At 51.7% G+C, this 22,319-nt stretch overlaps 6 protein-coding genes across 6 annotated transcripts; 3 read left to right on the forward strand and 3 right to left on the reverse strand.

Annotated features, from left to right (window-relative positions):
• Positions 1-3,387: 3,387 nt before the first annotated feature.
• Positions 3,388-4,084, forward strand: M431DRAFT_507983 (hypothetical protein). Its single transcript, XM_024919048.1, has one exon. The coding sequence runs from the start codon at positions 3,580-3,582 to the stop codon at positions 4,051-4,053; it is 474 nt and encodes a 157-aa protein (XP_024774247.1). The 5' UTR covers positions 3,388-3,579; the 3' UTR covers positions 4,054-4,084.
• A 1,502-nt stretch (positions 4,085-5,586) lies between these two features.
• M431DRAFT_423235 (hypothetical protein) lies at positions 5,587-7,726 on the forward strand. Its single transcript, XM_024915046.1, has one exon. It carries the CDS (start codon positions 5,947-5,949, stop codon positions 7,627-7,629), a length of 1,683 nt encoding a protein of 560 aa, XP_024774248.1. The 5' UTR covers positions 5,587-5,946; the 3' UTR covers positions 7,630-7,726.
• A 1,363-nt stretch (positions 7,727-9,089) lies between these two features.
• On the reverse strand, positions 9,090-14,024 carry M431DRAFT_85729 (hypothetical protein; the record flags this gene model as incomplete). Its single annotated transcript, XM_024923592.1, has 10 exons — positions 9,090-11,036; positions 11,108-11,251; positions 11,314-11,811; positions 11,900-12,402; positions 12,463-12,799; positions 12,879-13,320; positions 13,387-13,451; positions 13,510-13,539; positions 13,636-13,770; positions 13,878-14,024. 10 exons carry the CDS (start codon positions 14,022-14,024, stop codon positions 9,090-9,092), a joined length of 4,248 nt encoding a protein of 1,415 aa, XP_024774249.1.
• A 1,734-nt stretch (positions 14,025-15,758) lies between these two features.
• Positions 15,759-17,960, reverse strand: M431DRAFT_481791 (hypothetical protein; the record flags this gene model as incomplete). Its single annotated transcript, XM_024915983.1, has 4 exons — positions 15,759-16,682; positions 16,742-17,198; positions 17,540-17,746; positions 17,953-17,960. The coding sequence occupies 4 exons, from the start codon at positions 17,958-17,960 to the stop codon at positions 15,759-15,761; spliced, it is 1,596 nt and encodes a 531-aa protein (XP_024774250.1).
• Positions 17,961-18,156: 196 nt separating this feature from the next.
• On the forward strand, positions 18,157-20,559 carry M431DRAFT_507987 (hypothetical protein). The gene has a single exon (XM_024919049.1). It carries the CDS (start codon positions 18,259-18,261, stop codon positions 20,359-20,361), a length of 2,103 nt encoding a protein of 700 aa, XP_024774251.1. The 5' UTR covers positions 18,157-18,258; the 3' UTR covers positions 20,362-20,559.
• Positions 20,560-20,642: 83 nt separating this feature from the next.
• M431DRAFT_5233 (hypothetical protein) lies at positions 20,643-22,119 on the reverse strand (the record flags this gene model as incomplete). Its single annotated transcript, XM_024920535.1, has 4 exons — positions 20,643-20,912; positions 21,132-21,497; positions 21,551-21,624; positions 21,699-22,119. 4 exons carry the CDS (start codon positions 22,117-22,119, stop codon positions 20,643-20,645), a joined length of 1,131 nt encoding a protein of 376 aa, XP_024774252.1.
• Between the last annotated feature and the right edge of the window lie 200 nt (positions 22,120-22,319).

Below are 22,319 nucleotides of genomic sequence, written 5' to 3' on the forward strand. Positions count from 1 at the left end.
ACAAAAAGGTAGGAAGAAAGAAGGGAGGGAAGAGGAAGAAGAATAAAGAAAAGACGCTTTTGAGAAGCAAGCCTCACAGGATCACAGAGAAATTGAACAGCAGATGTTGATAAACATTCACATCAGCACTTCCTTGAAATCTGGAGACAATCTATTTCCCGCGTCTACACTAATGACTCGTTGCTATGGTGGGTTCAGTTTGTGCCAAAGCATCAAATGATTGGTCGGACGACTACTATTCGAGCGGATTGACAAACCGCAAAATAACTTTGAATTCAAAATTGAATTTATTTCAACCAATAGAACAACTATTGTAGTGTTGTATATGCAGGATGTTCGAATAAATGAGATGCCGAGGGAAGCGTACAAATCTAGTCTGTGTAGGTTATCACTGTGCGAAAAACTGAGATCAGGATTTTGCATGTATGCACTGCTTTTCAACCACGAAGATTTCATTTTAGACAGCACGAGAGTTCGAAACGAGTCTAGAGAGCCGGTTTGGTAATAGTAGTTTTTAGATCAAATAAATTCTGGTCGTATTGATGACTAGTTCTAGTCGAATCCAAGAATGAGCACATATGGAAAGCCATGTTTACGATGCGATTGTACCATCAAGACTTTCCGATAAGTGAGAAACGCTACATGGCAATGTCAAAGGTGAACTGAATTGCCGTATAAGCCCGATGATTAAGTTCAATGATGACCTAGCAGGCTACCAACTCAGACAACAAAGTTCAATGAGTCAACCAGCGATTGCGTACAGCAAAGCGTTCGCATTGATCCGTTGAGTCATAAAAGCCATTGGATTGGGGCTTGACAGCATGTATTCAATTTAGGCACCCAGTCATTGTAGGTTTTATAGGCAATTGCCACTATACATGTATCCATTTCGCTGTTCAGGTCAAGATTCTTATTCCCAACACATTTGCCTTACATACCTACATAAGTGATTAATCATTGGACTCTCACCGTATCAAGATACAGGTACTCTTACTCCATTCGATATCAAGTAAGAAAGCTTGCCTCGGACAGGAGTACCATGTGAAGCTTGAATCAGATCTGTACAGGATGCTGCTATCCACACCATCCATAGACACAACCCAGCGGATTTTCTTGTCGACAATTTGGAATACGCTCCAATCGCCGACATGGGTTTTCATGGACGGAATAGGCAAGTAAAAGTACAATAGTCATCGACATGGGCATCGAAGCAAACGCCTACCCGTTACGGAAAGTCATCGATGGATCTACATCTCTGGTCTGTCACTTGAATGCCACGAACTACTGTTGCTGCTGCTGCCGTGAGAAACTCCGTCGGTAGCTGAACTCCGCACGAGAGTAAAGATAAAGCCCTCGCCACCAACAACAGGAAGCATGCCAATTGATGCTTTTGACGCCGTCGCAACGAGAGGCGGTAATGTAATGGTGGTGCAGCATGCGGGCTGATTGGCGCCGGCAGGGCTCGGCTATGCCGTTAAGCGCCAGAAGTCAAGTCACGCAGTAGGCCATGCATAACGGTAACATGCACGCTGCACCGCGGCTAATGAGGAGCAAGAGTCTCGATCCCGGTCCATTGGCGGTCGGCCAGCGATCCGGCATGTGTCGATGGCGGTACAGACTGACTCCTCACCTGGGCTCGTATGTCGTTCGCAGACAAGATGCCGTTGCTGCGAGTCGGCGCGTTGATGGAATGACACGTCACATGCCGCGACAACTCGGTCGTCATTCTCTCTCTCGGCCTTCATTCTCTCTCTCGGCCTTCATTTGAGAGAGTTCGGCCCGGGGGAACCACGAGGCTGGGTTCATCAACTTATTAGCCATAGTTTCGGAGTACTAGGTCTGGGTCATGAAACAAAGCCTCGGACCACTCCGTTCGCCAGGGTCCGTATCCCCGGAAAGCCAAAGCTTGAAGGAAATGAAGTCAGACGCGCAATTGGCCATGGTGTGCATTCTGCATATCTGCTAATGCACATCAGCAGCCACTTGCTACGGTTCAATGTTATTTAGCGATGCGCCAAAATGAAAGGCATGCGACATGCATTCCACCATTTTGGCGGGCACACACGTCCAGGTCAAGTTAGCAAGCAGGGCATTGATGGAACGATGAAGAGCGGCAGTGGTCCATATCTAATAGACGCCTTGCAGGTAGTCTTCGCAGTACTGTACATACGAGTACTGTTGAAGACATGGTCCAAGAGCCCTGTGCGCATTAGTGGATCTCGCCTCGTCTCGCCTTTGATGAGTTGGAGTGTTTCGTGTTTGAGAGTCTCCGCGTCAGCCTTTCGAGTCGTCCCTGATATCAATGCCTGCCTGCCTGCCTGCTTGTTTGCCCTGTACAAGTACTGTGAGCTCGGTGAGAGATCCTCATCATAGCCAATATGCCGGGTTTGGCGACGAGGCATGAGGTTGACAAGATTCAATAGTCTCGTCATAGCCTCGAGGGGCCCCTGGAGGAGAACCTTGCCGTGCCCCTCGCTGCATTGCCGCCATCTGGTGCATGTGCAGTAGCACATCAACAACGGGCTACCTCTGGGGACCGTTTCACGCCTCTAGAAGGTAGCCTGCCTGTATGCGCCTACCTATCGCTCAGGTACAGTTCTCAGAGCCTTGCTAGCTGTAAACTCTGTGCTCAGTAGCGTCGTGATAATAATATCTGTTCCCACATATCTGCAAGTATGCTCGTACATACACGAGCAGGCCAGGCTGAGACTAGCAACTCGAATGAGCCTCTTGGGCTGTGCTGTCCTTTTTCGCGCAATCATGTGCTAGCAGGGCGACTTGAAACACGGGAGGCTGCGGTGTGGAGTCGACGATCTGGATGGAGTCTGACATGGGGGGTCGAAGACTTGTATGAAGACTCGTACAAGCAACACAAGTACCCGTACATGTGAAGCGGTCGTACAGTAGATACATAGACGGTTTTGCTGGTCGTCGGCCTCGTATCGTGTCCTCGGGCCCGGCTAGGAGAATCGTGAGCAGACTGACGGTCAGCACTTGCAAAGAGCATTCAATGACGATCCAGAGACCCAATGGCGGGCAGAGGAAAAGGAGCTGGGCAGCGATTCTGCAGGTTAGGCGCACAGCCGGCAAAAGGGCTCGAGACCGAGACGGAGAGACTCGACACGGACGGGTAAAGAGTCGACGGCGGGAGCCAAACACGATTTAGCTTGGATGGATTGGATGGACCCCGCCATGTGCGTGTTGGTGTTGGCTGTTCTTGTCGAGTCACGAGCATCGTTGGGTCAAGGTGTGGTGGGCTTGTCGTGTCCGTTCCTGGATGATTGAGGGTTCTCTCTTCTGAGGGTCTCTCTGTTTCTCTGTTCCTCTCTGTGTCTGTCTCTTCTCTGTGCCCTCCCACTCTCACGTGTCTCTCTGCTGACAAGAGAAAGACTGACGACGATGACAATGACGCACGTTACTCATGCTGCTTCTTCTTCTCCATCTTTTCCGGCTTCTTCGCTTCTTCGTCGTCTTCTGCAAATGCCTGACTCTTTGCTTGTCTCGCGGCCAATGGCGGGGGAAAACAGCCAAAGAGGAGCAGCAAGCAGCGTTGAGGGTGTCGTCACGCCGGCTTAGCCCATGGCTGTGTGTACTATGTACGAGAACCTGTACCCGAGCACGCGCGCTGATTGGCCGAGCCCGGGCAAGAATAGCCTGGCATCCCCTGCATCTAAAAAGGCACAACACACCTCCATGACGCCCCTGAGCCTGAACGGGATGTACAAGTACTTACCAGCTATTCCAAGAACAGGGGAGGCCTTTTTCTCTTCCTCACTTGTTATTTTTTTGCCGCCCTCGATGGGGCAGGGGTTGGGCAGCTGTTGGGCTGGGCGGACCAGTCAGAGGCCACGACGCGAAATGCCACAGCCGTGTTGGTGCGAGTATCTGGTACCTGCTCTTGATCTTCGGGGAGGTACATGTGCCCGTACCTCTGACTTTGCTGGAGCCGTCTCGTTGTGTCTCCATTCTTGGGCGCTTGTCACGCGGCACATTTTTGGCGACTCACTCGCTCACCGGCAGAGTCAGTTCAGTTTAGGATGTACGTACTCGTAGGGAGAGGGGGGAAAGATTAAGCATGAATGTGTTTTGTCTCTGCTCTGCGTTGCATTGTCTGCAGTAAAACAGTAGCCCCAGCCGTGTATCAAGATGCGAATACTTACAAGCGACTTGATGTATGTAGGAGTACAGCAACTGCCTCATTCGTGCTGCTTAAGAGGTACATGCCCTGAATTGCGATTGACCGTATCCTCTACCTCGCCCGTCCGTGCAGCTCCTCACAGCTGCACCTCCGTCGCCCTGATTGGCCGCACGCCACAGCGCCTCTTTGGTTCCCCAGAGCGCGCTCCAGAAGGTGGCCACCGGCTTCCAGGCGCTGCCATTGGCCGCCATGCCGCACCTCGGGTCCTGGAGGTCGCCCTTCAGTGGCTACAGCGCGCTGGCTCCAGCTGTCAAGTGGCCTGTCGGGGGGGCTGTCGGGGGCTGTCGGGGCCTGTCACAGCGCCCTGTTCCTCTGGACAGCGCACCTCCAGGGGTCCGAGGCCTCTCCACTTCCGGCTCTAGGGCGCCTCCTGTCTCCTCTACTTGCTAGTCACTGCTAGTCTAGCGCCTCCTCTGCCTCTCCCTCCAAGCCAGTCCACTTGAAATTTCCCAAATCCTCGACGCCACCGGCTCGTTTTTTTTTTTCCCTTCTTTTTTTTTCATCTTCCTCTCCACCCTCCTCCACCTCCGTCCGTCTTTGTCCCATCGCCATTTACACCGCCCTTCGCATCTATTCTTCCCTCTCTTCTCCCTTCTGTGGCCCCTTCTTGCCTCGCCTTATTTTTCTCTTTCTTCGCTTTTCAAGTCGAGTCTCGTCTTGCGGATTCGCCCTTTCGCGTCTTATCGCCACCCATCTCGCACATCGGGACTTTCGGACCCTGGAAAAAATTGAAAAAAAGAAAAAGAACGTTTTAAAAAAAAAATCAAACACGCTTCACTTCAGGGACAAAAACGAGGACAGGAACAAGGAGACTCCCACCGGATTTTATGGAAAGCGCATTCACTAGTGACTCTCGCCGTTAATCGACTGTAATTTATTCTTCGACCGCTCCTTGCTTCCAACGCAACGCAACGCAACGCAAAAACCGCATCACGCCAGCATTCTAATTCGTCCGAGCATTCACAACCCGCAGCATTTTTGCACCCATCCAACGTGTATTTCCATCCCGAATTTAGATTACAGAGCATCGACTCCCTCGCCGGCACGCTACGACTATAATACGAGAGGCCTTTTCGTGTGGCGTTTCCCAAATCGCGTCTCACCAAACTCTGGAAAAGAACGCGCCTGTTGCTTTTCGGCTTGTCCGCCACGGCGCAATCGTTCGGGTTTACCTTTGACGGAAAGTTCGACTTCAATCACGAATTGCTCTAGGCAGCAAAATTCCATCGCCAGTTCCCTCCGTGTTGCCTTTTGGCGCGTCGCTTATTCGTCAACAACGTCGTTGCTTCCCTTCGTCTGCGGTCAATCTGCTTCTTTCCAAACCATCCTTGACATATTTTTTTTCGCTCATCTTTTCATCAAAATCCCTTGGTTTAATTTCCACTCTCCTTGCCGTTTTTTAATGCTCGGAGGTTTCTTCTTCTTGTGAAAATACTACGATTTCTTGGATTTTTGGCTTTCTCTCTACTTGGCTGTCCTCGCGACTTCGACACAATTCACCGACCGAGGCCGTTTCGAGTCATCTTCTCCTGACGATCATCACCTTCGTCAGCTCTCGATTTACAGCATCGCTTGCGCCAATTTTTTTATCAAAACTTGATTCAACTTCATATTAGATTTCTAATTCTTTTTTCAAGCGCTCTCAAGACACGGTTGAACCTGTTCCTTCGGCTCGCCCCGCAGCACCTGCTTTCTCCCGCGTCATTTGACTCGCAACCATCTTTCCTTCATTCTTCTCATTCTGAGTTATGGACGCAGGCAGTCTCGCTCAAATGACTTCCAACAACTTTGTTTCTCCCGGCGGCCTGGCCTCTCGCCGCGGCAGCCAAAACATCAAGCCGCTGTCTTTTGATGCCATCAAGCAGGGCAACAAGAACACTGACGGCGGCGTTCCCACTCCGCGCACCAGCCGATCTCATCTGCTTGCGGGCCTGAGAACGGCCCCCAAGTCTGCTACCGTGGCTTCCTTTGGTCCCATGTCGCCCACGGCCGAAGGTCCTGTGCAGCAGTTTGCTCGAAACAGCATGGCCGCCAATGCCTATGGCTACGCCCAGGGCAACGCCTACAATGCTCCCAAGACGGCTTTCCCCCAGTACGGCCAGCAGCAACAACAGCAGCAGGCCTACCAGAGCATGATGGGACAGCAGTACACTGTTGACCAGGTGCTCGCCCCCCCTCAGCTCTCCATGGATGAGCAGCTCCAGGAGCAGATGGACCCCAACCTGTATGCCCAGCTCGTGGCTACCAATCTCTATCTGGCACAGCAGCAGCAGAGGCTCCAGCAGCAGCTCAGGAGTGTACAAGCCGCGGCCCACCAGTTCCAGCAGCTCAACATCAGCAACAACCAGCTTGCTCAACAGCAGGCCGCCTTTTACGAGCAGCAGCAACACCTCGCCGCTCAGGCTGCGGCCGCCCAAGGCCAGCAAGTCTACTACGATGCTGCCACTGGTCAGTACTACGTCGACACCTCGTCTGCCAAGGTGGTTTCCTCGGTCAATATCGAGCAGCCCATGTCTCCCGGCTTCAACAATTTCCAGCAGCAGCTGCAGCAACAACAGCAGCGCCAGCAACTGCTCCAGCAACAACAACAGCAGCAGCAACAGCAGGCCCCTCGCGTTCAAGTTTCGCCTCCCCCTGAGAGCCAGCAGGGCTCATTCCGTGGACCCTCGCCCCCGCGACGCTTTGATTCTCCTACAGAGGTCACTCCTCTCCCTCCGCCATCTGCTAACGCCTTCCGACGCGGACATAAGAAGTCGTCTTCCCTGGCCGTTAACAGCGTGCTGGCTGCTGCCGCGGCTGTAGGCGATTCCGGCAAGACCCCCGCGCCCAAGACTGCCGTCTTCCCGGCCACGCCCGGACTTGGCGGATATGGCCCTGGTCAGGCTCGTGCCGGTGAGCACCCAGTTCGTCAGCCTCGCGGACCGCCCTCCATGGATGAGCTCAAGGCGAAGCCCACGGCCCGACACGAGGGCAGCAAGAACTTTGCCACCCGTACCCGACGATCGGCCGTGCACAACCTTGTCCGCGCTGGTCTGGAGCGCCGCAAGGGATCTGGCAGCTCCAGCGGCAGCATGAGCCCTGTATCCGAGACCGCCGAAGAGTCCACCACCCCTATTACGGACAACGATTCTGACTCGGGTCGTAGCGGCTCGGGCAGCTTGGCTGGTGAGATTGAATGCGGCACTGCGCGAGCCTCCACTGCTGGCGGTTGGGGCGCCATCGGCTCAGACCGACCCGGCTCGCGACAAAAGATCCGCGGCAGCGTTGACAGCAACTCTGGCTGCGAGAGCGACAGCAACTCCTTCGCTGACGTTTTCAAGAATGGTGCTCTGCGAGCATCCAAGGCACAGGAGGCTGCAGATGGTCAGCGCAAGGCACCCAGGCTGGTTCTGACCAGCGTTGAGAAGCGTAAGATGGCTTCTGTTGCATAAGCGCTCAAGTCGTGTGTTTTTATACGTTTTTACTCTTCTTCTGCCCTTATTATTCTAATTCTTATGACTTGACGCTCCCGGAAACTTTTTTGATACGACCCTTTTGGACCTGCGAACTGCATTTTTATCGACACGATCTCGACAACTTTTCGCTTGTCCACTTCTTTTTTATTACAGACCACTCTCGCCCAAGGCATGCGTACTTGTGGTGCGCGAGGCGAGGCAGTGGCCATACCTTTATCAATGATTATTCATAATTCAATTCTCGACTGTCATTCAAAACGAATTTCTTTTCTCTCTGGACTGGAACATGGGGGCGGTTTGCCCAGGGACTGTTTTTGCTTCATGGTAGAGGACGTTGGGGAACTTATACCACTAGTGAGAGACGACGTGATCAACGAAAAAAAGACGAGGGTGTCATTCTGCTGCCTTTTCTCGAGAGTGGAATACAACCGTGCTCTAGATGGAGCCCCAGGTTGCGGGACTTTTCGAGGAGGGCCTGGCGAGGCAGACATGAACCACCTTGACCCTCTTGACATTCTTTTGATGCATCTTGTTGCTCCGTCTCACTCAAGCGTGTATGGTTTTTGACTTCTACGGGGGTTGAATGACGACGAGGGAGGATGGGGATATAAATAGGTAGTGATAGTTTAAAGATAGTGGCGCGCAATTCAAATTGAGGCCACGGACCTGTTTTTTCTTGTGTTTCTCAATGTGAAGGTTAATTCTATGGTAAGTGACGTGCACTCGAGTGTTTCGTTGGACTTGTAATCACAGGTTATTACTTACAGATAGATCTTTATTCGTGCAATACACGACCAAATGAGAGCAGGATTTACAACAGCAGCACATTATTATATACTAAGGTTTCACTGAGTTCATCTTGCCGAGCATGCTTTCTGCAGATTAATTAACCATCAACCAAAACACGTCCAGTTCAAGTTTCCCAAGACAAGACCAAACAAACGGAAGCCAGCCAGTCAGTCACGATTCAAACCATATTCTCCCCCCTCTCCCTTATTTTTTTTCTTTCTCTCTTTCCCTTGTGGCGTTAATGGTGCCTCGTTTTCTTTCTTTCTTTCTTTTCAACTTCTATTTATTCGCTTTTTGGTGAATGCGGTGGTACCGTGTATGTGTGCGACATGTGTATGTATGTATGTATATAGATAGATAGAGCAGGTAGGTATATATGTATGTGTGGTTTAAGTGTATTTGATGCCATGGAAGGGTGACTGATTTCATTTTTTTTTTTCGTGTCTAGCTCATGTGTCTCGTCGCTCTTGGTCTTTCTTTTCTCTCTTCTTTTGTTTTGGACCCCCTTTGTTTGTTCGTTTGTTTAATAAATGCTTCTTTTTAGCGGTACATGTCTAAATGACAAAAATGACTCTTCTTTTGGTCTCATGGGTATGTGTGTTTGGTATGTCTTTCTAATAGAAAGTGCGGGGGTTATATATGTTATATCATCGACTTGACTGCCGCATAACGTCAATCGACGACGACGACGTCTTATGTCTCGCCTTCGGCGTAGAAACAATACCCGAGCTGGCGCTACTACTCGGCCGAGACCCATTGCTACTAAGATTGCTCTCGCTACGAACAACCATGGGGGCCATGAACTCCCCTCTCAACATGCCCGCGCTGCTCCGCTGCTGTATGCTAGACGTGATGGGCGTTCGCGGCGTTAATCGGCTCTTCAGTCCATAGCCACCGGCTCCGCCACTGCTGCTGCTAGCCATCGAGTTGGAGTCGTTGCTCACTCGCCGCGGGGGTCCTTCTCGGCTCTGTGGCCGGTACATGGCATTCTCTCTGTCTAGCGCCGCCCCTGATCGCCGAGGACTGGCGGCAACCTCGATGAAGGCATTGCTACTGCCTCTACTCCTGTGCGTTGGGGTCTGAGGCATGGACATGGAAGACTGTAGGCTTTGCGGAGTGTAATTTGTGTTGTGCCTTGACCCGCGCCTTGATGAGGATGATAGGTTGACCTGGGTGGAGGAAATCATGCCTTCGTGCCTCATCATGACCGGTGATGCTGGCTGGGAAGAGTGTGCCTTGATAAGCTCCGAAGCAAGATTGCGAACGAGCACAGCGGAATCCTTCTCCGCCAGAAGCTGAATCGAGTCCATGAGGGATCGCATCTGGGCACTGTTGAGTGTCCGGGCGCCGTCTCCGCTCCCAAGGACGCCAGGGTCGCAGACATCCATAATGGCACGCACAAGCCTCAACAAGTTAAGCCGCACTACTGCCTTCTTGTGTCCTAACCTCTGGGTAATGCCGGCGAACATCTCGGGCTTTGCTAGCGATGCTGTCAAGCCCGGACTTAGACGAAGAAGCTTTAGCAGCGGCTCCAATAGGTTAAAGTCAAACGCGTTCAGTCTGTTAGTGCCGAAGCAAGAGACAATGGCTCGCGAGAAGTTGTTGTCCATCAGATGGCTTTCCACGTTGGCCGTTTCCTCCTGGAGCCAGACCAAAATGGCATCCAGCGCGGTAACTTGCCAGTACTGGTCTGACAGTAATGACACGTAGAAATCGAGACCCTTGTTCTGCCAGAGGTATCTTCGCCCCTTGGATCCAGAGTGAGCCATGTCGCAGAGGATCGGCAAGGCAAATTCCTTCGGCGGCCGGTCCGTTTTCATGATCCGCAGCAACAGCGGGATGATGCCCCCAACGGCAGCATCTTCCTGCCTCTCTTTGCTTAGCCGGCAGAGGTTAAACATCGTATTGAGAACCTGATTAGAGATCTCACGGAGGTGTTGGTGATTTTTCTTCATGCTGTAACTTAATAGATCGATGAGGAAGTCAATGGCATCAGCCGAGTGCAAAGATTCGATGGTTGTTGAGAGCATGGACAGGTTTTTGATGAACCTGAGCATGGTAATCTGATGTGCCGGCGTCATTCGACGGAGATCTTTGAGGACGCTCTTCAGTACCTGGCGATCTGCCACCACTTCCTTGACATAGTTTTCAGCTTGGCTAAAGAGGTAAAAGATGTTGACAATGCGCCCCTCGATGAGCTCACTCAGCTCATCTTCCCCTTCTTCATCAAGAACACGGTGTAAAACGAGCGCAAGCGGATAGAGGATTTTACTCCTTGAGAAGATGCGGCAAAAATCGTTCTTGGGAGTCGGGCCCTGCAGTTCAAACACGTTCCAGATGCCGTTTACTCCGATGAGCACAAGGTCTCGAGAACTATCATAGTCTTCGTCCAGAAACTCGACAAGAACGTTGAGACCACCTGCCGAGACAAACATTTGTAGCGTCAAAGTCGATGTCTGGTACATTTGGCGGACGAATGCGGCGGCTTCCAGGCGAATCTCATTAGAATATTGTCGTGCGGCGAACTTGGTAATGATAGGTATTCCTCCAACGAAGCACAAGTTCTCCTGAATTTCAACGTCATCGAGAATAATCTAGGAAGAAAAATTCACATTAGTAAATGTAGATCCACACAAGGGGCTGTCTGTATCTTGCTAATACGTACCGCGTTGACGACTTTAAGCAGCTGAAGAATCATATGGTGTCTGCTCTTTACCGTACAGGGCTCCAGAATTTCCAATAGAGGCAGCAATCCATGAGCACTGATGATGAGGTTTTTTGCTTCTGGGGTTTCCCATAGCAATCCCAGCTGAGCCACAGGTTAGTTCAAAAGCCCTTAAAGATCTGACGATTTCTTTCAAGACAACTTACTAAATGTTCAGAGAGATCTGCCAATATGTCTTCGCCTTCAGTCATCTTTAGAGAACCAACCAGTTCTTCTATCTTTTCAGCAAGCCGTGCATGCCTGTCTCGCGCAATCTTCGCGTCCATGTCCATCTCGTCCCACCCTGGGTCCATGGACGCAAACGGGTCATCTTCATCGTCGTCGTCGCCTAACCAAGAGTTTCCTGACATTCTGGATAGGAGCATGAGACCGGCTTCTTCTGAGCCTCGCTCACTTTCTTCTCTTTCGGCTATGGATTCCTCGGGCCCGAAAACGTCGGAGAAATCCTCATCATCATCTTCGGCGAACTTCTGAATCTCGATAGAAGAGCGAGTACGTCTCATGGGACGATCGGGAAGGACTGACGGCCTTGACAGTGCCTTTTTCCTTACCACGCTGCCGTCGGGGGCCTGCATTGATCGAGGCAAGCTGGTTAGGTCGGATGGGTGGAAGAGCTGAGGCGCTTCAGGTTGACGCAAGCCGCCCTTGATGAAGATATCCCGTTAGCTGGCTGGGCACTTTTTCTCATGGATGGCAGGCATAAAGAGAGAGAAGGGGACTTACCTTTCGGACGGCTTGATGAACCTTTTGGTCAAACTCACTATCGTCATCAGAAAAGAGATCAGAGTAGTCCTCAGAGCTCTGCTCTCGGTAAATAGCGCCAGGACGAGGAGGCAATTCGAACTTGTTCCCAAAGTGTGGCTTTGGAGGGGATTTCGTCCGAGACAGGTTAGGCGAAGTAACTGCTTGGCTGAGGGTCGGCCTGGATGCTTGGTGCACCACTTTTGGCGGTGATGCAGGTTTTGATGCCGTCATCCTCCTGGAGACGGGTCGTATTGTCTGCTCCTGAGATTCCTGATAGAGCTCATTGTTGGGCCCCTTGATGGTCATCATGTCGCCTTCAAAATCGTTATCGTAGTTGTTTACATCGCCCCTGAGATCATTCACTGACGCAAAAGCTTTAAGTTTGTCGGCGGAGAGAAGCCCTCCAAAGTTATCTTGCGGTCTTAGATGCGGAAGTTGCAAAGCACTGGGAGAAATTGCTGTTGCAAAGTCGTCGTCCCAATTATCATCATCTGAGTTACAAACGTTAGTCTTCAACTATTACAAACAGAGTGAGTAGATTGTAGGCATACCTAGCTCAGCCAGTTTGAAGGCACCGATTCCCGCACCTGCACCAGCACTGAGCCTTGGTTTAGCAAGGCCTAACCGGCCCTTAGACGGTGTTCCGCTAGAGATTCGAGAGACGGCGTCGGAGCCTAAAGATGTGCGGAGAGAAGTCCCTGAGGAGTTGAGGGCCTTGTTCCACTGTTTAACCTCCTCAACCGCATCGTCAAAGTTGGCCGGTGTCCTTGAGACGGGCGCGTCTGTGCGGCGGCACCCCACAATCCAGGCATGCCTGAGTAGTTTTCGAGCCGAGACTCTGAGATTGGGGTCCTTCTGAAAGCACTGCATGAGGAAATCTCGGGCAGCCTATGTTTGTACGTTAGTATTCGTACCAGTTTGGTGGCCATTTTTGTTTAGATAAAAGTTGGCAATGGTAGAGACGTACAGCTGAGATGCCTTCCGGCAGTGGAGGATGGTCATCGTTGACAATGGCGAATAACGCCGGCATAGCAGCCAGATTGTGATATGGCGGCTTGCCCTGGAGAAGCTCGATAACGGTACATCCAACACTCCAGATATCCGAGGCGGAGCTGGCGCCGGACAGCTGAATGATCTCAGGGGCCATCCAGTAAGGAGTGCCAACGACTTGCGCCTCCTTGTCCTGTCCACCAGCAAGCGTGCTGGTCGAGACGCCAAAGTCGGCAAGCTTGACCGTCCCGTCTTTGGTGGTGAGGATGTTGGCGCCCTTGATGTCGCGATGGATGACGCCTTGGTCGTGGAGGTATTGAAGGCCTTGGAGAACTTGGGTTGTGTAGACGCCGACAAGGTTTTCCGGAAACTTGCCATATTCTCTACATATTGAATGGAGCGAGCCATTTTCACAGTATCTATGGAAACCTTCATGTTAGCTTACAAACTTCATACTTGACCGGAGATAAGGTGGAATTGCCTACTCCAGGATGATGTTGAGGCATTCGGTTGACCTGACGAAACCGATATACTTGACAATGTTCTCATGCTGCTTGTTATTAGCCCTGACGCACTGTATCATCCGGAGTCTTTTTGGTCGTTCTTACAAAAAGGTTCTTGAGCAGGTCAATTTCGCTCTAGTAATCATAATCAATCTCGGTCAGCGTCATCCAAGCCTACACAGTAAAAGACTGTAGAAGAGAAAATGTGCTGCAACGCCGCTGCAAGCTTACCTCTATCATCCGCTGCTCACTCTTTGGCAAATCTGTTAGCTTGATTTGCTTAATGGCCACGGCCTCTCCGGTACCCCAGTTGAAGGCCTTGTACACCGATCCAAAGGCTCCCTTTCCGAGGCATTCGCCCAAGCGCTATAATCCAATCAGCACGCCGTCTCATCTCACAAGGGGGTCACAGTTCCCAGTCTCGTCCCAGCAGCATTGCCGATTCGAAATTGCGTCAAGTGTCAAGAACATACATAGTCCTTGAGCCCAGGGTCCTGCATGGCCGCGCTTTCCCTTTGGCGGTCCTTGCGAGAGGGCGTGGACGGGGCATTCGACCTCTCGCGCGGAGGGGGAGCGGCGAATCGCCCATTGCTAGCGGGATAAATGTTCTCGGCCGGCATCTCTGCGTCGTCGTGATTGTCGTCGTCGTCGTCGTCGTGTTGGGTTGGAGCCTGACCAGCAGCTTCAACTGGAGCTTCAGCTGGAGCCGGAGCTTGAAGGGCTTCTGTGTTTCCCCTCCTCTTCTTGGGTCTGCGCAGCCGGCAGACTCTCTACCTCGGCGGCAGGCAGGACAGCAGGGACTGGCGAGGCGGAAGGGAAATGGTTCGTCGAGGAATCGATGGCATGCCCGCCGATGGGTCTGTGGCTTCGTGCGTCGCTCGCATTCGCCCGATATTTTTTTTTTCAGCGGCGGCGAGCGGTGTTCATCGAAAAGGCGGCGGGGGAAGATCGCTGCAACAAGGACGAGGGTCACGCATGGAGGTCGAAGATGGAGCGGAGGAGAGACAGCACAAGGGGGAGGGGATGGAGAGTGCCGAAAAGAGTGGAGGAAGCGAAGAAGAGAGAAGAGAGAAAAGAAGAAGAAGAAGAAGAAGAAGGAAAAAAGGTCAAGATCGAGCAGGCAAGGCGAACGCGGATTGGTTTTGCCCAAGGCGCGTGCCGATGTAGTAATTAGTAGTGCAGTCTGGGTGCCAATTCCGGCGCTGTGGTTGCGAAGGGTGGAGTTGGTTTTTGGGTGGTGGATTGGAAGGGATTGAGCAGTTGGAGGGAGGGAGAGAGAGTTGAGACTGTTTGGCTGCATGTTTTATTGGACATTATATTGCCTACTAACTAATATGACTATTAAGTTACATTGCCTATTATACCCCTTGCCAAAACAACAACAACAACTACACCGCGAAACTTATCACAGCATTGATGGATATACCCTGAACAGGGCACTCCGGGCCTCTTACTTTTTGCTGTGTGCTTATTAGTGATGACGCCTGCTAATAAGCTCCCACAGCTGAAGTGGACGGACGGGCTTCAAACTCCACCCCACCTCTCCAGCTCCCCCATCAAACCCTTGTCCATTTATTCCATCCATCCATTTACTTACGAGAGCAAACCACCGCTAACAAAAAGCTTCATCCGCAACCTCCATCCTCTTTTCAGCACATGCCCACGATAGAGTTTGCACTTGTACCTGTTTGGCACCCCTGAGAATCTGATATATTACATTATTATATTCTATGCATCCCATGTGTCCAGTCCCCTCGTTGCCACCGGCTAGTTGCACATCGCCATTCCCCCTCACCTAGTCTTATCTCGACTGTCGTGTATCAGTTTGTTGCGAATTGTCAGTGCGCAGAATATAGCCGAGCGTGTTAGGTTTGAAGGTTCTGCTTGTAAACTAAACAAGACTGCACAAGTGCTGCTACCAACATCAATCACAAGATGGATTTACGTAACTTGCATATAAGCCCAGTTGATGCTGATTCACTGTTTGGTGCCGGATACTACGAGTTACGGCTCATGTGAATGAATTCGTGCGACAAACTTTTATCAATATATTGGATATATAGTCCATGTTGGGGCCTTTTTAAACCCATCAATCCACAAAAACATCATGCCATTACGGCACCTTTAAATCGCTGCCCATCCCGCTGTCTTCAAGTTCCATTACCAGTAACCATAATCATACAATGCGTTTTCTCATCCTTGGCGTCCAATCTGGTGGTGCTGGCCTCTCTTTCCGAGGGCTCTCCGCAACGAGTAGATAAGCGAACAAGTAAATCAATTAAGCAAATGTGCCGAATTCTCGGCCTTCACACGAGAACCTCTCTCCCGTCTTAAGCAGACAGGAGGCTCTCTTCTCAGTTGGACTCGTCATGAGGAAGGGTTCGACTGAGACCAGCCTCAGCCCACCACTCGTCTGGGATATCTTCTCTCGCCGCAAGGCTCTGAACGATCCGTCGCATGCCTAGCCATTCCTCATCTCCTGTCTGGGCGCCAGGCCCGCTTCCTGTCGATCCTTCTCGGTTTGGTCGAAGCCGGTCAGCTCTCCTTTCATCTTCTGACCCTGCCGCTGTGACCCAGTTGGGGGTTAACAGCAGGGCGTAGCCGTTTGTCCGCGAATCGTGCAGACTGTGGCCAGGCCGCTCGGATTGAGACTGGTCGGATAGTAGTCCGTCCAAGGGTCCATCTGATGGTCCATCCAGATTATACTCTGGCACCGCTGGGCGTCGTCGAAAGCGGCGGCGAAAGTGGGTAATGCTACGCATTGCAGCAGGGAGCTGAGAGTACCACTCGTCTTCTTCATCGTCTGATATTTCGTGTCCCGATTCGCAAGCCCCGTCCACAAGTTCCTCAGGCAGGCCTGGAGCAGATGCAGGCGCGTTGGACGGGCCTGCGCTTTGAGGTACTGCTGCAGATGCAAATGAAGAGCTTGCGCTAGGTGGTTGTGGATCGGGAGTCAGTGTCGAGAGTAAAGTATCCCAAACCTCTGGGCTAAGGCTTCTGTCGCGGTCCCCCAAACCATCGGCAGCATGACTTCGCTGACGATTGCGCCCGGCTGCATCCCCAGCCATTACAGTTCGAAATGCTCGTGCCGTGTTTCGGCGCAGAGATCTAAACGTTGGCAGAGCGTAGTGTTGTACGGCATCATCATTTGATGTCGTCGCCGACTCGCTCTGCAACCTCTCAGACCCGGCCCGCGTCGGCCGGTAGGGGGGTGTGCCGATATGGTATGAGCGACGTCCTAGGGGGCTACGATTGCGCCTGGGATTGTCTGGTGCAACCTTTGCGGGTGATGATTAGCGACCTATCAACATTCAAGTTCCGCAAGGGAGAAACTTACGATGCGCGCACGCCGCGGTCGAGGTTCAATATTCCCCCAAAAGTCTCCATCCGGTGGAGGTTCATCATTCCGTGGTGAAGAAGGAGTCCCGATGTTATGCCAAGTACCGCCAAATAGGGAGCTCATCCGGTCTTCTAGATGGCGGTCACTCCGAGGTGGCCTAGAGGTGACATCTCGGGGCACCTCACCTGCGGACCCAGGAGGTGGTTCGTCGTAAATGGGCGGGATGATATTCCTAGTGCCCTCGCCGACACCCCATGGAGGATACCGTCGCGTGGAACGAGTGTGTGGCTGTTGAAGGGCTACGATGCGGACGCCGGAGCGTCTGTTGGGATTCCGTCGCTCGCGTGTTTCTGTCTGGGTTGAGCGCCTGATGGCAGAGCGAGACGGAGAGAGGACGTCGCGCTTTGGCGCATCCTTGTGAGGGAGGTCGGTCTCAACAGGTGCAACAAAGAGTCTGATGTAGCGACGAATGGTTAGCTGGGGCGGCTGCGACGCGAAGAGAGAGCGCGGGGGACATTAATCGAAAGCGACAAAAGAATGACAAGAGCAGTAGAAAAGAGGGATGAAATGTCAGCAGCAGTGAATGCGATGCCTCGTTTGTGCGGCGGGATGGTCTGGTCTTGAAGCTGAGCCAGAGGCAACAGGCGCGCCGCGATGCCAAGTGACGATGCACATGACGCGCGAGCAAACATTGATTGCAGTGGAGAGACTCGAGGCAGAAGCAGAAATAAAAGCAGAAGCGGCGAGGGCATGGGGCCGCCAATGGTCCAAGCAGCGGCAGAAATTGAAACTCACGGTCGACCCATAGCGCATATGGATGATTTGCAGATGATTTGCAAAGGAGCGATATCCGAGATGCGGACGATAAGATTGAATGGGCAAAAGTCGGACAGACGGCGCTTGGCAACTAGCAGCGAAACCCTGGCGATCTGTCGCCGCGGAAGCTGGTTGGCGGCGGTGGGAATTTTTTGCTGGAGAGAAAGAGAGCTGATCGACTTCAGCCTGCAGATGGGATGGAACCAAGAGACGAAATGAGAGCGAGTGGCGGTGGGTTGATGGATCGGGAGAAGGCGAAAGCGATGGCGAAGGAGAAAGGAATGCGAAGAGAGGCTGAAAGATGGAAGAGGCTGCGGAAGCGGGAGATGCGACTGGGCTGGACTGGACCTGGACTCGGTAGATGTGTGGCGCGGAGGGCGAATTGAACTTACGGCGGCATGGCGGTTTACTGGCTGTCCAGGCACTAATGCTGCTGCTAGCGGATCGCTATTAGAGGCTAAAGGCTAAAGTCAACTGAGCCACAGTTCAAAGCATGATCTGTGTGTGGCTGGTGCGTAATGCGGGCTGGGCTGGGCTTGGTGGAGATGGTGTGAGATTTTGCCGTGACAGCGACTGATAAACTGATAATGCCCAGCACTTCTGCCATCTCGAACCCGATTTCGCTCTGCTGATCAGCATCACTCGCGTCTCCTCGGCGAGGCTCATCTCCTCTATGGCTTCACTCCCCTGATGCCGCCATGCCGTCTGCCAAAGAGGTCAATCGAGCGCTGGCTCGCATCAGAGCCGCCATGCCCGCCGAGAAAAAGGTGGCATCCGCAAATCGCAACATCCGCCTGGGCCTGGAGCGCATCAGCCATGTCGTGCCGCAGGAGCAGGGCTGGCTAGGCGTCCATGTTGGCGGCACCAATGGCAAGGGATCCGTCTGCAACTTGTTATCGGGGCTCTTCAGGCTGTCCGGCATCAGCCATGGCATGTACACGTCGCCAGCAATGCCCGAGAGGCACAACGGCGTCACCATCAATGGCCTTTATGTCAACCGCCGCATGTATGAGATGGAGGTCAAGCACATTGAGGAAAAGTTCAAGCGCATTGCGTCTGGCTGGCGGTTTGCCGCTGGAGAGGACCCGGGAAATCTGACGCCTTTTGAGCTCGAGACTGCTGCTGCCTTTCGCGTCTTTGACAAGATGCATGTCAACTATGGCGTTGTTGAGGTGGGAATGGGCGGTGCTACTGATGCAACAAACATCATGAAGCAAAAGTCAGTCACCGTCATCACCAAGATCGATCTCGACCACCAGGAGTACCTCGGCAACACCATCGAGGAGATTGCCAAGGTCAAGGCCGGCATCATGAGACCCGGCGTGCCCTGCATTGTCGATCATTCTAATCCCAGCTCCGTCATGAAAGTGCTTCGGCGCCATGCGAGCAGCATTGGCACTCAAATCAGCCCGTCGTGGAAAGGACAATCTCTGCTGGAAAATCTTGATACTGAACGGTTCAAGCTGGAGGACTATGAGAAACAAAATCTTCTCTGTGCAACTCTAGCCTTCCGTCACCTGTTCCCAAATCTTGAAATCGACGTTAACAAACTACTGGCTATGGAACCTTTCCCATCTGGACGAAAAGAGCAAGTCAAGGTGCTTGGTCTCACCGGCGGAACTCGTCAAAACCCTGTCCTTGTAGACGGCGCTCACAACCTGCTTGGTGCCGAAGCGCTGGCTTCTTATGTGCAGCACCAAGTTCGTCAAGGGGATCAGCCAGTTTCATGGGTCATGGGATTATCAGCTAGCAAGTCCAAACCATTTGCCAAAGTCATATCTGCCCTGGTACAACCCCAAGACAATTTCGCCTTTGTTGAATATCTCCCTGCTCCTAACGAGCCACCCCCAGCTTCTGCTGAGCTCGGCCGTGAGATTGGAAGGTCTATTGTCAGTAACGAGTCTCAGCTATACGATGGCGACCCCCGGATCAGCGCTGGCGTGCAATGGGCTTGCGAAAAGGCGGGAGAAGGCCCGGTTATAGTAACGGGCAGTCTGTATATGATTAGAAACTTTTACAACATGGAAGGCGTTGAGCCCAAGAGAAAGACCAAAACAAGGAGGCCGGGTGCCGCGCAACTATGGCATTACATACAACTATCGCAGGAAAGAGCGCTGACTCCCGAGGAAGCCCGAGAGTTCAAGCGAGCGCGGAGACATTGGCATCTGTCGCCTGTACGAAACTCTACGTTTAGAGGGGTGAAATACGGCGGCCTACCCAGGTCCGCCCGCGTTCCCGAGAGGATACGTGCCCTGCAGCAACAGTCAGAGTTCCATAGAAAGCAGGCTGAAGGATACCGTAGCGCCATTGATAGCATGGAAAAGGACTTGGCAACAGAATCAGCCGATGTCGCTGCCACCGAGTCTTCTGATTTCCAAATCAGCCTGGAAACCCTCAAGCAGCGACACCAGGAACATCTCGGCGCCTACAACAGCGCCATGTTCAAGCTCCGTGGACATGTTGCTTCGCCTGAGAAGAAGTTGATGAGCTACGAGGAAGTGTTTGGACGGCCGCCGAAGCCCAAGGTCAAAAACTTTCCCTTTCCTGAAGATGATGGGAGCATAACTTCTGCGAAACCACATGAAGATGTAGCTGCTTCGCCTGAGGTTAGCGCCAGTTCTCCATCCGGCAAAATCCCTGATGAGGAGAAGAGGGCAGAATTACAAAGTTCACGATTTGGAAAAAGGACCCGTCGTGACGACAAGCGGAAGGACAAGACTGTGACAGAGGCGCATGACCTTGTCGACAAGCTGACAAGAGAGCGTGTCAGCACTGAAGCTGGATCGAGCAACAAGCCCTGAATAGGGGAGACTGACCTGAGGAAAAGGTCGGCGTGTATTATATATAGATGAGGAGAAGGAAAAGTAAATCGGCTCAAAAGGGATATTGTGGGAAATACATAGAATTGGATTCCATCTTGTTTATACACTTTGACTACCAAACATGTTTAACCGCTGTTGGTGCAACTGTTCCGCGAGCTTATAGATATTCTTTTATACATCTACTGGATCAAGTTATTTCTGCTAACGATATCTACTAGATCTACCTATGTCTGTTAGAGATGGATACATCTTCATATTTTTCATTCCAAGTCATTTTCCTCCAGGTCCTTTTCTCCCTCGACTTCCTGTCCTTCGACTCCTTGTCCCTCGACTCCTTGTCCCCAATGACGCAGCTGAACATAGTTCTTGTCACGGTACATGTCCGGCTGTGATTTCATCTCATCACCATCATAACCGCCATCATACTGATCATCATAATATCCTTCATCGCGACAACCATTGCGGTAGTCGTCATCACTATCCTCATAACCACCATAATGATCATCATAATCGCCGTTGGCTTCATCCGTCTAATAGATTGGTTTGGTTGCTCCACAGATCGCGGCAACGCGAAGCAAGTCCCACGAGAGCTGTAGGATCTCAAAGCTCGGGGGCTCAATCTCAAAGTGTTCACTAAGCTAATGGATCTGACTGGTTTCCATGCCCAAACCACTGTAGCTGTCAAAATGATGCCGTCCCCATCCATTAATGCCCTTGCCCCTGCCATCGGACTCTGGAATATCGGCTACCTCCATCACCTCCCAAATGTCCATATCATCTGTAAAGAGTTGTGCTGGTTCCAGTTTGCTTTTCTTTAGCCAGTGGAACTGGATTACAAGCGAGTTGGTATTCGTCTTGCGCAACGGCTTGAACGCAATCCTCCCGCTCTGATACCACCAACTTAGTTGTCGATTAAGGGATAGCATATTTTGGGGGGATTTCAAAAAAACGGGATCTCGAATTAGTGGAGAGAGACGAGCAGCTGTCTCAGTACCCCAAAAGGTGTCTATCATAGATAAAAGATTGGGAGAATGAATCGTATTGGGGAAGATGGGAACGGCTTCGGGATTCTCCATGCGGGAGATGCTACATTTCCTCCTGTCTCGTTTCTTGCACTAATAGAGGTTAGAGAGATATTTATTGGATGGTAATCAATGTTAGCACTTACAAGATTCATTGAGTGCAAAAGGTGCGAGTTGTCTTCACCAGAACCTCCGACTTGTCGCGCTTGTGCGCTTACAACTAGAGCGGAAAGGCATCAGCATAAAAGTTCTCATTTAACATGCTGTTATAGGTTTTGCGGCTCGGCAACATACACTCCTGTATTACAGCAACAGTGTTACGGCACTGCTCAATAAACTCTTGGACCTCAGCCGTGTTCTTCTCTTGAGCGTTTCTCTCCAGATTATCAAGTCGGGATCGCAGCACGTCAATTGGGGCAACCATGAACAGTGCGAAAACTGTCATACTTGGTACAAAGGATAGCTCATGCCGTTTGATGTTATCCTGTAGCCGACGGAAGAGATCAATTCTCATCCAAAGACCCGGAACGTAATCCAAAACGGGTTCTGCGCGTGTACGCCAATAAGTTTCAACGAGTCCCGAGATGAGCAGCGGCCTTTCCCTGGCTAAGTTGAGGAGCGGGCCAAGTTGGAAGTATTCGTTCAAATATAACATTTTCTCCATCTGTTGCTTATTCAATCTTGACGCCAAGGCCTTTCCAAGCTGGTCTTCCATGATGTGAAGCGAGATTGAGATGGGGTCCAAGAGAGAAAGGAGAGGTGGTTGAAGTAGCCCTGGGTTTTGCGGTAGAAATTCACTATAGTCTATATGTCTCGTCGTGAGTTATATATATATTCACTCCGTAAACTTTAATGTCAAAAGTGGAAAGTATCTTGAAGACTCTTGGAACTAAGGACAGAAGCTTTTTGTTCACG

This window comes from Trichoderma harzianum, assembly GCF_003025095.1.
Source record: "Trichoderma harzianum CBS 226.95 unplaced genomic scaffold M431scaffold_6, whole genome shotgun sequence".
NCBI lineage: Eukaryota > Fungi > Ascomycota > Sordariomycetes > Hypocreales > Hypocreaceae > Trichoderma > Trichoderma harzianum.